At 34.8% G+C, this 12,076-nt stretch overlaps 1 protein-coding gene across 3 annotated transcripts; it reads left to right on the forward strand.

Moving 5' to 3' along the window:
- Nucleotides 1-4,322: 4,322 nt before the first annotated feature.
- Nucleotides 4,323-11,117, forward strand: LOC145053136 (DNA (cytosine-5)-methyltransferase CMT2-like). Of its 3 annotated transcripts, none has more exons than XM_079001145.1 (21): nt 4,329-5,658; nt 6,129-6,163; nt 6,271-6,373; nt 6,811-6,915; nt 7,006-7,125; nt 7,215-7,296; nt 7,421-7,635; nt 7,727-7,792; nt 8,002-8,244; nt 8,454-8,512; nt 8,616-8,682; nt 8,770-9,099; nt 9,230-9,298; nt 9,395-9,481; nt 9,580-9,667; nt 9,770-9,891; nt 9,977-10,081; nt 10,288-10,331; nt 10,437-10,506; nt 10,605-10,708; nt 10,829-11,117. In XM_079001145.1, the coding sequence occupies exons 1-21, from the start codon at nt 4,720-4,722 to the stop codon at nt 10,998-11,000; spliced, it is 3,225 nt and encodes a 1,074-aa protein (XP_078857271.1). In that variant the 5' UTR covers nt 4,329-4,719; the 3' UTR covers nt 11,001-11,117. The 3 variants fall into 3 exon arrangements, 2 of the variants coding, with proteins under 2 accessions (XP_078857271.1, XP_078857272.1); XM_079001146.1 differs by having other exon boundaries at nt 9,794-9,891; XR_013684359.1 differs by lacking the exons at nt 10,605-10,708; nt 10,829-11,117 and having other exon boundaries at nt 4,323-5,658; nt 9,967-10,081.
- The last annotated feature ends 959 nt before the right edge of the window (nt 11,118-12,076 follow it).

The raw sequence follows: 12,076 nt of genomic DNA on the forward strand, positions 1-12,076 counted from the left end.
ACTCATTAAAATGGACTAAAACACCAAATACACTTATATCTAAGATGAAATGCAATAAAACTTAGAACTTTATAATGTACAAAGGTCTAGAAGGTAGATAAAAGTTAAGATCTTCAAATACCAAGCTTCAATGATCAATCTTGCATGAAAACATTGCTCCAAAACCACCAAAAACTCCAAAAATAGATGAGAGAGGAGATAGGAGGCTCAAATCTTGAAAATGGAGGCTAGGGTTCTCCTAATGGACTCTAGATATGATGGACGCTAATAAAATACCCTCAAACATGAATCCTTACCTTTAAATCCTTGAAAACCCTAAAAATTCGTGGGCTTGGGCTGTACAGTTCTCACGTCATGAGAATATACCTTGTGAGAATAGGTTCCTCACGTTGTGAGAATATACTTCTCATCTCGTGAGAACGAGTTTTCACCAAATTTCATTCCAACTTCAAACAATCATAACTTCTTCATTCAACTTTGTTTCGATGATCTTTATATGTACAGAAAGGTATTGACGAGCCCCACAACCCTATTTAAATACATTTGACTTAATACATGTCGAACTAAAACCATAATCCATGCAAGAAGCCCATAATATTACTGTAACACCCCGACTCTTAGGTATTAATTTTACAGCTTTATTTACATCTTAAAGGGTCTACTCGACGAGTCGGATGCCCTGACTCGTCAAGTAGGAACGAAATCAGCCGCGTGTTTTAAATGGACAACTCGACGAGTCGGAGGACACGACTTGATGAGTTGGAGCTGGTGGATGAAACCCTAATTTCTAGGGTATTGCACCCTATTTAAAGGGTCATTAGCCTCCCTTGGCCTCCCTTACAACCCCCTTGAGCCAAGAAAACCTAATTTGTGTTTACTCTCCATATTTGTGTGTTTTAAGCTTGGAAGGTAGATCTTGTTGCAAGGAGCTTGAAGATCAAGAAGTTTGAGGCAAGGAACGTGTGTGGATCTGAAGTCTACCCCATTTTAGCATCATTTGAAGGTATCAAGTCGTTACCTTGATCTCCTTCTAGCTAGACCCTTCTATATTTGAGTTTTGGGACCATTTTAGCATGTTGGCGTTTCATTTCGGGTGATGAACCAAGATCTGAAGTTGCAACTTCAGAGCTAGGCTCATCTTGGTCCTTATAATCATAAAGTTTCAACCTTTAGCATGATAGTGCATTTCCCTTGCCTAGAATCTCTTCTTTAGCTTGGTTTTGGCTCTTAAGACCTTGCATTCACATAAAGTTTGCAAATTTACGTGATAAACATGCCTTGGGAAGCTTGATTTGAAATATGGAGCTTTGTAGTAGCTTAAAATCGTCTGGATGGAGAAAGGACTGAAAGGACTTGACGAGTTGCACGACCAACTTAGCAAGTCCGTAGGATGACTCGGCGAGTCAGCTAGGGTTTTCCCGACATTTGGACATGCATGAACTCGGCGAGTTGCAGGGAAACTCTACCAGTCAATGGGGGATTTCACGACTTCTCGAGTTCAAGAAGGACTCGACGAGTCGGTGAACTGCACTCGTCGAGTAAGGTCAACATGGACTGTTGATATTGACCATTGAGTTGGACCTTAACCAAGGGTTGACTAGTTAACTTCTGGGGTATTTTAATAAATTGGAAATTTATGGAAATGGTCATATGGTAAATATAGGTGGTGCAGTTCATGGCCGTGGTTCGAGAGTTTGAGATCATCACTTCGATTTTACAGTTGAGAGGTGAGTTTCCTCACTATACTCAAGGGTCTAAGGCACCAAGGCCGACCCTTTTGGATTGCTATCCTGATATGTTATATGCTCGAGTATTGTATGATCCGTTAGATCATTATCCTGGTAGATAGGATGTTATATGTTGTTATGATCCATTAGATTAGTATCCTGGTAGATAAGATGTTATATGTTGCTATGATATGTTAGATCGGTTTATCTATCTATAGACTGTTATGTGATTAGCTGATATATGTGCACATGTTTGATTGGTGGTTGAGGCTTATATGCTTTGTGCGAAAGCCAATAGACCTGGGCATTCCAACCCGATGGTTGTGGGTCGCGAGTATTCCATCCCGTGGATGATTAGACTCGTAGTATGTGGGCATTCCAACCTGTTGGTTGTAGGCCTGGGGTATTCCATCTCGATGATGATTGGACCCATAGTATGTTGGCATTCCAACCGGATGGTTGACTGGACCCATATTATGTTGTTCGTGATTATATGTATATTGCTGTGTGTATGGGTATTTGGGGGAACTCACTAAACTTTGGGTTTACAGTTTCAATTTTGGTTTTAGGTACCTCAGATGATCGCGGGAAGGCAAAGGCGTGATCGTACAGCTCCTCATGTTTGACCTTGTTTTTGGGATATTCTGATATTATACTATTTTGAAAACAAATTTTGTAATGCTTAATGGTTTTGAAATGTTTTAAATTGGCTTGAATTTTATGGTTGTTACAATTACCTTTTCCATTTGACCCTTTTTCTTCCAATCACAAATCGAAGGCTTTAATCACTTAACCAACATTATCATCGTTCAATAAGGTCTAAACCCTATTCCCTTGAAGCCCAATGCCTTTACTCAATCCATTTACAACCCATAATCCCAAAATGAGAAACTTCTTGAAACAGGATGTTATACAAAACCCATACGCAAAAAAAACCCAGATACAAATCAATACTTCCTCCGTTCCAAAATTATAGTTCATCTTTCCTTTTTGGTTTGTCCCAAAATAATAGTCCACTTCTAAAAATAAATAATTTTTTTACCAAAATACCCCATCATTATTACTTAACCAACTAAACGTTTAATAGAACATTAAATGCAAAGTAAGGACAAAACTATCATTTTATTATATAAAATTAGTGGTAATTAATGTTTTTCTTAGTTTGTGTGTTTTTTGTCTGTGGACAATAATATTGGAACGGAAGGAGTATATAAGTTAACAAATTTCAGTGAGCAACTTTTCAACAATCAAAAGAAATTATATTCAATGTCTTCCCTTATATCATCGGTGATACCGTATCCCATACTATCTGCAACCTCACAAAAATAGCTCGTCGATGACCCTTTGCCACATTCTGTAACCTCAGGCGACCCTTCTTCCTCCCCTACCATTCTCCTCTTTTTTTCGACACTGCCTCTCGCTATCTCCGACACCACAACCACCCACCCTTCTTCCCTTTCCCTTTCTTCTCTGCCCACTTACAACTCCCCAACTCCCCCTGGTGTTTAAATATTATACCAAAAGAACAAACAAAAAACATTCTCCAACCCATACCAAATTACAAGAAACACACAATCAAAATTGATTTTACCCTTGGTGATGACGATGGTCTACTGCAAGTAAGGGGGATAATCTTCATCGACATCAGAAATCTGGATCGCTGCCGGAACCTATCGATATTGAGATGCAGAAACGACCACTATATGCACCCCGAACTCTATCGATATACAACATCTAGTTCGTTTTAGGGATTTGAAGCAGGTGTCTTTCAATTTTTTGGTTGTGAAAAACACAGTTGGGTTTTGATTTGGTGCTCTGGTTTCGTTTAATGCTCTAGTTTGATGTGGATTAGTCCCGATTTGATTATTAGCATATGACTAGAATTCAAGATTTCATCAGATTTGAGATTTAGATGTTTAGGAAGAAGATGGGGGTAAATGTATGTTTCCGACCACCACCACCACCACCGTTTGATTGCAGATCGAAAAACATGATATTATTCTGATCGATTGCAGATCAGAGATACACCAGAGTTGAGAAACAGAGATACATTGCAACATACGAACTAGAGATGAGATGAGAGAAGCTTGACGGTGCAAAGTTGAGAAAGGGTTGGTTCGTCGGAACCATCCAAGGCAACATCATCTATTTGATGGTTCTTTCCTTCTTGGTTGAGCTGAGAAACAAAGATGCTGTATTAGAAGAACAAGGTAGGTTGGGGGTGGGGGTATATGGTTTTGGGTTTTGTTTATTTTTTTTAAAATTTTAAATAAAATAAATGATAAGTAAATAAAAAATAAACAAATAAGGGTAAAGAAGTCATTTTAGGTCAAACATGGACTAAAGACGCAACAAAAACAAATAATAGGGACCTCCCGAGTTAAAAATATTTCTTAGGGACCAACCACACAGATTACCCCAAACCATAAAGACCATTCATGTAATTTACCCTTTAATTTAAGAGATGTCTAAATAGGTATCAAAGATACCAAAGTTTTTTTTATGTAAAATATTTTATTTCATTTGCTTTTATTTAATTTAACCAGAATTTTTGTCACTTATTCCGATCTAGAAATGGTCCGACTAGTGGTTCGAACCGTTTCTAAAACTTTGTTCCTAACCAGGTTTAGGAACCCGAAATGCAATCGCTTGTTGCACACTTGCATTGACGTCCCACTCAATTACATTCCTGCTCCACCTCATAAAACATAAATCCTCCATAGATCACATACCACTGCAAAAACCCTAGTCTGTCTCTCAGAAAATCTTCAGAAGATTGCAGAATCTGAAGCTGATGGCATTGCTAGTAGTGCTAATCAGCTATCAGAATGTGCATTGCTGATTGACTCCACTCGGAAGTCAAAGAACTCTCACCGGAGACTGTCTTGAGCTACTGTGGTCTGTGGACATCGACGGCGGTGCTGAATCTGAGAAATGCTCAACATTTTTTTACTGATAATACATTTATAAGTGTGTTATAAGGTCTCCGAAGATGATTTTGAATCCGGTGGATGATGATGGTTGTGAATCGGTCAAAGGCTTAACTGAGCATTCCAGTTCGATGTCGGAGACAGTCTTGAGAGGAACTAAAAGGATGAGTCCGGATGCAAATTGCGAAAAATCAGACAAATGCTCACCTAAACTTTCACCGGGGAGCAGTTCGACGTCGGAGAAGCGCATGAGAAGTTCGACTGGAATGGAGGTCAACGCCACCGAATCGGATCCTTCACCTCCGACATTGAATGTAAGCAGTGATTTTGTCTACAATGGTGATATTTCGCCGGTGCCGGTGTCGGTGCCGTTGACCATTGACGGATCTATTATTACTCCCAACAGCGCTTTTGAAAATGGAAGTGTTCCAGGGGAATGCAACGGCACCAAATCGGACGCGTTGCCTCTGACATCAAACGGACTTGGCAGTGATTTTGCCAAGACCGACGATGATTCGCCGGCTCCGATGACGATTGACGCATCTATTATTACCCCCAAAAGCGCTTCTCAAGATAGAAGTTTTCCAGGAGAAAGCAACGGCACGGAATCGGACGCGTTGCCTCTGACATTGCAAACACTTGGCAGTGATTTTGTCAACAATGACGATAATTCACCGGTGCCGTTGACTATCGACGCATCTATCATCACTAGGAAAACCGCTTCTAAAAATAGAAGTGTTCCACGAGAAGGAGTTGAGCTAAGGAGATCACCTCGAGTATCTTCAACCACGTTAAGCGTTGGGAGCCAAGTAACTAAAACTAAATCTAGATCAACCAAGTTGCATGTTTCAGGGCACAATATGGCACTACAACTAAGTTCTGAAACTCGATCTACTTCTAATAAGAAACAGAGAAAGCTAAAAACAGAATCTTTTTTTGTTGGAGACCCAGTTCCTGAAGATGAAGCTCAAGAAAAGTGGGGCTGGCGCTATAAATTGAAGGTACAATTTAAGGAAACTAGTGATTGTGATGCATTTATTTAGTTTTTTTGGGTATACACATGTTCCAATGCATGTTTTATAAGCCTTCTGCAAGCTATATCTGTTCCCTTTGTGGCTGTGATATACCCAAAATGAGATGATTCAAATAATTTATATTTTTCTTTAAGAATTTACTTAGCTCACTATAAAAGTCTACATTTCTTTCAATATTTGGTTTTCTAGAACTGTAACAATTATGTTATGCGATGGCTATTGAGTTATTTTGATGACTCCATTCAATAATTTGATCAATTAAGTGGTCAATGATGAGTCACCCAATCTATTGACTACTGTCATTGGCAAACTTAAGCAGAAATCCATGACAAATCTATCTGTCTCTGTTTTTTGGTGCCCAAACTGTTTCATTCTTGGTTATGATTTGCAAAATTATTACTTGCAGTTTTCATTCATGAGGATTTTAAATTTTACAGGGTCAAAGACACAAGGGACAGAGCTCGATAGTAAAGTGAGTGGGACTCTTATGTCTTGCATCTTTCATAGTTACTTTCATGCCTTTGTTGTTATGCCATTCCACTTTGAATTATTTCATATTGAGAATGATTAATTATGCAGTATTGGTGGAGATGATGAAGTGCATATAGATGTCTTATGTCATTACATTCAAGCTAATGTTGATGGATGCATTTTCAATCTTGGAGATTGTGCACATATAAAGGTACTCCACAATTCCACATTATTACCAACTTATTCTGTTAGCAGGTAATTTGTAGTTCTTAAAGGAAATTGAAATTCTCTGATCAATTTTGAAGCATCAAATGACAGTTCCTTGACAATGCAGATATGGGAAATTAATTCTAAGCTAAAAAAATATCATTTGCATCCAACCATAAATATGTTGCATAAAAAGAGAACATGACCATATCTATATAAGGTGAACATCCACTTTAAATACATATTCCATATTTCCATATATAAAAGTTTAAAAATAGCCATTAATATAAGGTTTATACTTAAATTACTAATTGTGAACAAATTCCTGGATAACAAGGTCAATTGTATGACCAATTGTTTGGATCATTATATGTTAGCCTTGCCACTTCTATTCTTCACTACAGGGGTAAGATGGTCATTTATGTGAGTAAATTTTTTCAGGGCGAGGGAAAGCAAAAACATGTTGGCAGGATTGTGGAGTTTTTCAAAACATCTGATGATAAAAATTACTTTAGAGTGCAGTGGTTTTTCAGAGCTGAAGATACGGTTAGTTTCTGTAAACTTTTCTATTTGTATATTTATTAGAATTTGATCTTCAGCTCTTTTTTCTTTTCCTTCCACCTTATTATCACTCAGGTTATGAAAGAAGCTGCTGCTATTCTAGACAAGAAGCGTTTATTTGCCTCCACTTTAATGAATGACAACTTATTAGACTGTATACTTTCTAAAGTCAAAATAATAGAAAAAGCTCCTGGGGTATGTTCTTTTTTTTACCTTTATCTTTCATATCTAATCCTCTTGAAATATTTATAATTTCCCAACATAAAATTCTTATTTCTTTTCAGTTAACCTCTATTCATCCATCTGACTATTATTGTGACATGGAGTATTCTGTAAAATATTCAACATTCCGCTCCTTGCTTACTGGTAAAATCATTTCTCACCTTTTATCACACACACACACACACACACACACACACATATATATATATATATATATATATATATATATATATATATATAACTGTTATTTTTGCCATAAATGCTGCAGCTAAAGATAATTCAGTAGCAAGATGTGGTTTGACTTTGACCACACCAAGTTGTCTTGATGCTAACAATATGGGCATAAGTACAACTCCATTAGATGTAGTTAAAAGTGACATGCACAAAGCTGAGCTGGCATTATTAGATCTGTATGCTGGTTGCGGTGGAATGTCTACTGGACTGTGTCTTGGTGCCAAACTTTCTGGTGTTAAACTTGTTACAGTAAATATTATGCCCCTCAAAATCTCTTGTATGAAGCACATGTAAAATATTTGTCCAATTTACTAATTTACCCGTCTCTCCTTATCTTCAGAAATGGGCAATTGATTATCAGAAGTCCGCGTGTGACAGCTTGAAACAAAATCATCCAGAAACACAAGTGAGTGCTTTAAGTTGTCTATTAATAAATCATAGGGTCTAAATGGAATAACAAAGGAATGGAATGACTCATTACATTCCATGAGGCAAAACAAACAACTTTTCTTTGGAATGAAGCATTCCATTCCTTCTCTGATTCCATCATACCAATCACTACTATAGATTTGCTTCTTTCTTTATTGTTACATACTTACATACATCTTTTTATAGGTTCGACATATAACGGCTGAAGATTTCCTGCAATTATTGAAGGAATGGGAAAAACTATGCAAAAAATACGTGTTTAATGATCATGATATAAAAACTAAATCTGATGATGAAAAAAAATCCAAAATCAATGAATCTTCTGTAGAGGATGATGAGGTTGCTCCTGGAGAGTATGAAGTTTCAAGTCTTGTTGATATATGTTATGGAGATCCCAGTAGTACAGGCCAGGATGGGTTAAAGTTTAAGGTACATTAAAAATTAAAAAAAATATATATATATTTGGTTTACTAAAGCTATATTTTCACTAATGTCTTTGAAAACTTTGTTTATGTGATAGTTTTATAATCATTATGTTATGTTAGACTTGCTTTATTTAGGGTTAAATGTTAATTAGTAAAATAGGGAACAATGGCATTTCCGTAAATAACATCACCCTCTCGTTTCTTTTCCTGTAGGTGAGATGGAAGGGCTATGGTCCAACTGATGATACATGGGAGCTAATTGAAGGATTAAGGTTTTTTTTTTTTTTTCTTGTATTTATTTATTTATAATAATAAAACTCATACCACAACTATTTTCATTTTCACTTGCTTATATTTTATATTTACCTCCCACAGTGATTGTGAAGACCACATACAAGATTTTGTCAGACAAGGATACGAGTCCAAGATATTGCCACTTCCAGTGAGTTATAACTTATAACTTATAACTTATATTAATTACTAAATTTTTTTCTTACTTATATGGTAAAAAAAATTATGTTTTTTTCAGGGTGATGTGGATGTTATATGTGGAGGTCCTCCATGTCAAGGGATCAGTGGCTATAATCGGTTTAGAAACACGGATAATCCACTGACTGATGAAAGAAATCAGCAAATAGTTGTGTTTTTTGACATAGTAAAATTCTTAAAACCTAAATATGTGTTGATGGAAAATGTTGCTGATATTTTAAGATTTGATAAAGGTTCTTTAGGAAGATATGCTTTAAGTCGTTTAATTCATATGAATTATCAAGCAAGACTCGGGCTTATGGCTGCTGGCTCTTATGGTCTTCCACAATTTAGGTTACGTGTTTTTATATGGGGTGCTCTTCCAACTCAGGTATATATATCTTCTTTACTCATTTTACCTTTTTAAAAATATTTTACTAAAAGTTACTCTTACTTTTTACCTTTTTAGCCATTGTTGCATTTCTGTACTTTACTCATATGATTATTGTTTGCACTTGCAGAGACTACCTCAATTTCCACTTCCTACACATGAAGTTATTGTCAGATACTTTCCTCCAGCTGAGTTTGAGGTGCTATTTGATTTACATCATTAAAATATGTCAAACTTTTATCCATTTTTGATTAAAATAATCATTATTCTAATTTTAAAACTCTTTTAAATGCAGCAACATACAGTTGCTTATGATGAAGGCCAACCTAGAGAGCTTCAAGAAGCCATTGTTCTTCGTGATGCCATCTCTGATCTGCCACCTGTACTCTCTCTCTATCTACTACATTATACTTTAATTATCTTTTTCTTTTACTTAACCTTGAATAATATTATTTAATTTAATAATTAATTAATACACAGGTTACAAGCCATGAAGAACGTGAGGAAATCCCATATGAAATGCCTCCACAAACAGAGTTCCAAAAGTATATAAGGTTAACAAAAGATGGTAATGCTTTGCAATCACCCTATATTTTGACATATTATAGACAAAAAAAAAAGAAAATACTTTATTATCTAATTATATAATATATAATCCTCCTTCATGAAGAGTTTAATGGTTATGATTCAAAAGGGGATACAGATTGCAAAAGCTCTGTTCTCATAGATCATCGAACATATAAATTATCTGAGGATGATTTTCATCGAGTGTGTTATGTTCCACACAGAAAGGTTAATTTACTTGTTACATTTTCAATTTTCAATTTTTTCTTATCCTTTCTTGTTTCCTAATTTTATTTTTTCAAGATTTTTATAGGGAGCAAGTTTCAGAAACTTCCCTGGAATAATTGTGAGTTCTGATAATGTGGTTCGCCTCAATAAAAAAGTGGAACAAGTGTTGCTTCCATCTGGAAAGCCATTGGTAAGTTAAAAAACTAAAACCAAAATACCAAAATTTTAGGGTTAATAATAAATAATAAAATTGTAATTTCCTTACTTCTATGACTTTCTTCAATAAGTTGTTTTTTCTGCATTAATTCAAAAGGAACATGTATTATGTATATGTAACTTACCAGATCAAGTTATGCAAATTCATGCTTATATTTTCTGTTCTTTTTTTTGATGTAGATACCAGATTATGTATTCACCTTTGAAAAAGGAAGATCTAGAAGGTTTGATGTTCTCATAGGCTACCTTATCAATTATCATCACATCTTTTTATTTATTTATTTTTTAAAACTTTTACTAACATCCTGAAATTTTGGAAAATTTGTTAGGCCATTTGCAAGATTATGGTGGGATGAAAACGTGCCAACTGTCTTAACAATCCCAAATCTTCACAGCCAGGTAATTCCCACTTGTGTTTTGAATGTAAAAGACAAACATTTTAAATGCAAAAAATAGCATACTTTGAATTGGTTTATTAAGCTTATAAAATTGTACAGAAAGCATTACATCCAGAGCAGGACAGAGTCCTGACTGTAAGAGAGTGTGCAAGGCTGCAAGGGTTTCCTGATCATTATAGATTTTGTGGCAATGTTAAAGAAAGGTATATGCAAGTTACATTCAAGTAATAAGAATTAGATGGTTTTTGGTATGATGGAATGTGGAATGGAATGGAATGCTTCATTCCATTCCATCGAACCAAATTAACTGGAAATTTTTTCAGGTATTGTCAGGTGGGAAATGCTGTGGCTGTTTCTGTTTCAAAGACATTAGGGTATGCACTTGGAATGGCTTTCAGGAAATTAAGTGGAGATGAGGCACTCATGACTTTACCCCCTGGTTTTGCTTTCCAAGTACCCCCACCCCCACTTGAGGAGTTTTCTTCTCAGTTTTAGAAAAAAAAAAAACACATCAATGATTTCTTTATGTGACTATCTGACACGTTTTCATTGTTGTAATTTAATAAATTATATAAAATTTTACAAATTGCATGATGATAATTTGTTTGTTAATCCCTTGCAAAATCAACTGTCTCAATCCATGAAACATATTAACACAGTCTTTATGTATTAAGTATAAAAGAAACAAGTCAACAACCTTATATATATTTGTTTAGATTAGGTCTTCTCTCATTAAGTAGAAGGAAACAAAAACTAATGGAAGTTTAGCTCATTTAGAGTGAGGATAGGGAGCCATGGGTAAGTTTTCTTTAGTTATCTTGGCGTTTGAAGTTTATTTAGAGGGATGTGTATTTTTGTGTGAATTGAGAAAGCTCCTCTTGTTCCATATCTGATGTTAATTGGTAGCCCATTTTTAATTGATATATTTTACTTTACTAGTTGTGAGCCCGTATAAGTTATACGGGTTGGATAAAAAAATATATGAATGTTCAAACAAAAATTTATTTATATTTGAAATTTAAAATTTGAATTTAAAAGGAAACATATTAAATACTATATGAGTTGTAATATTGTAATTTATTGGTTATTTTCAATTAAGGCAATTATTAATTAAAGTGTAAATATGATGTTTTAATTAAGAAAGATAAAAAAAAAATGAGAAAATGACAAATGGAAAAAACATTTATTCAAAAATACCACAAATTGACAAGTGTTAAAGTAACATGTGGCAAAAAAAAACCATTATCAATTAAGGAAGATATTATAATGAATATTTATATGCCTTCTAGAGTATGGTTATATGACTAATTCATATATAAAAATGTATTACCACTGGCTAGTCGCTTGCAAATTGAGGATTGTAGTCCACGTAGGATTAGTTCTTTCAACTCTAGAAAGCATTGCAATTTTAAATAACTTTATTGTAGATTTATAAATCTATTTATATATTAAACATTTAATTTATTTATTAAATTTACAAATATATCTACATTAATTATCTTACGTTCAAACTTTATAATTATATATATATTCATAATAATTATATTTAATACTTTGTGAGTATGTTAAAA

This window comes from Lactuca serriola, chromosome 5, assembly GCF_051521515.1.
Source record: "Lactuca serriola cultivar US96UC23 chromosome 5, Lser_US96UC23_V15, whole genome shotgun sequence".
Classification (NCBI taxonomy): Eukaryota; Viridiplantae; Streptophyta; class Magnoliopsida; order Asterales; family Asteraceae; genus Lactuca; species Lactuca serriola.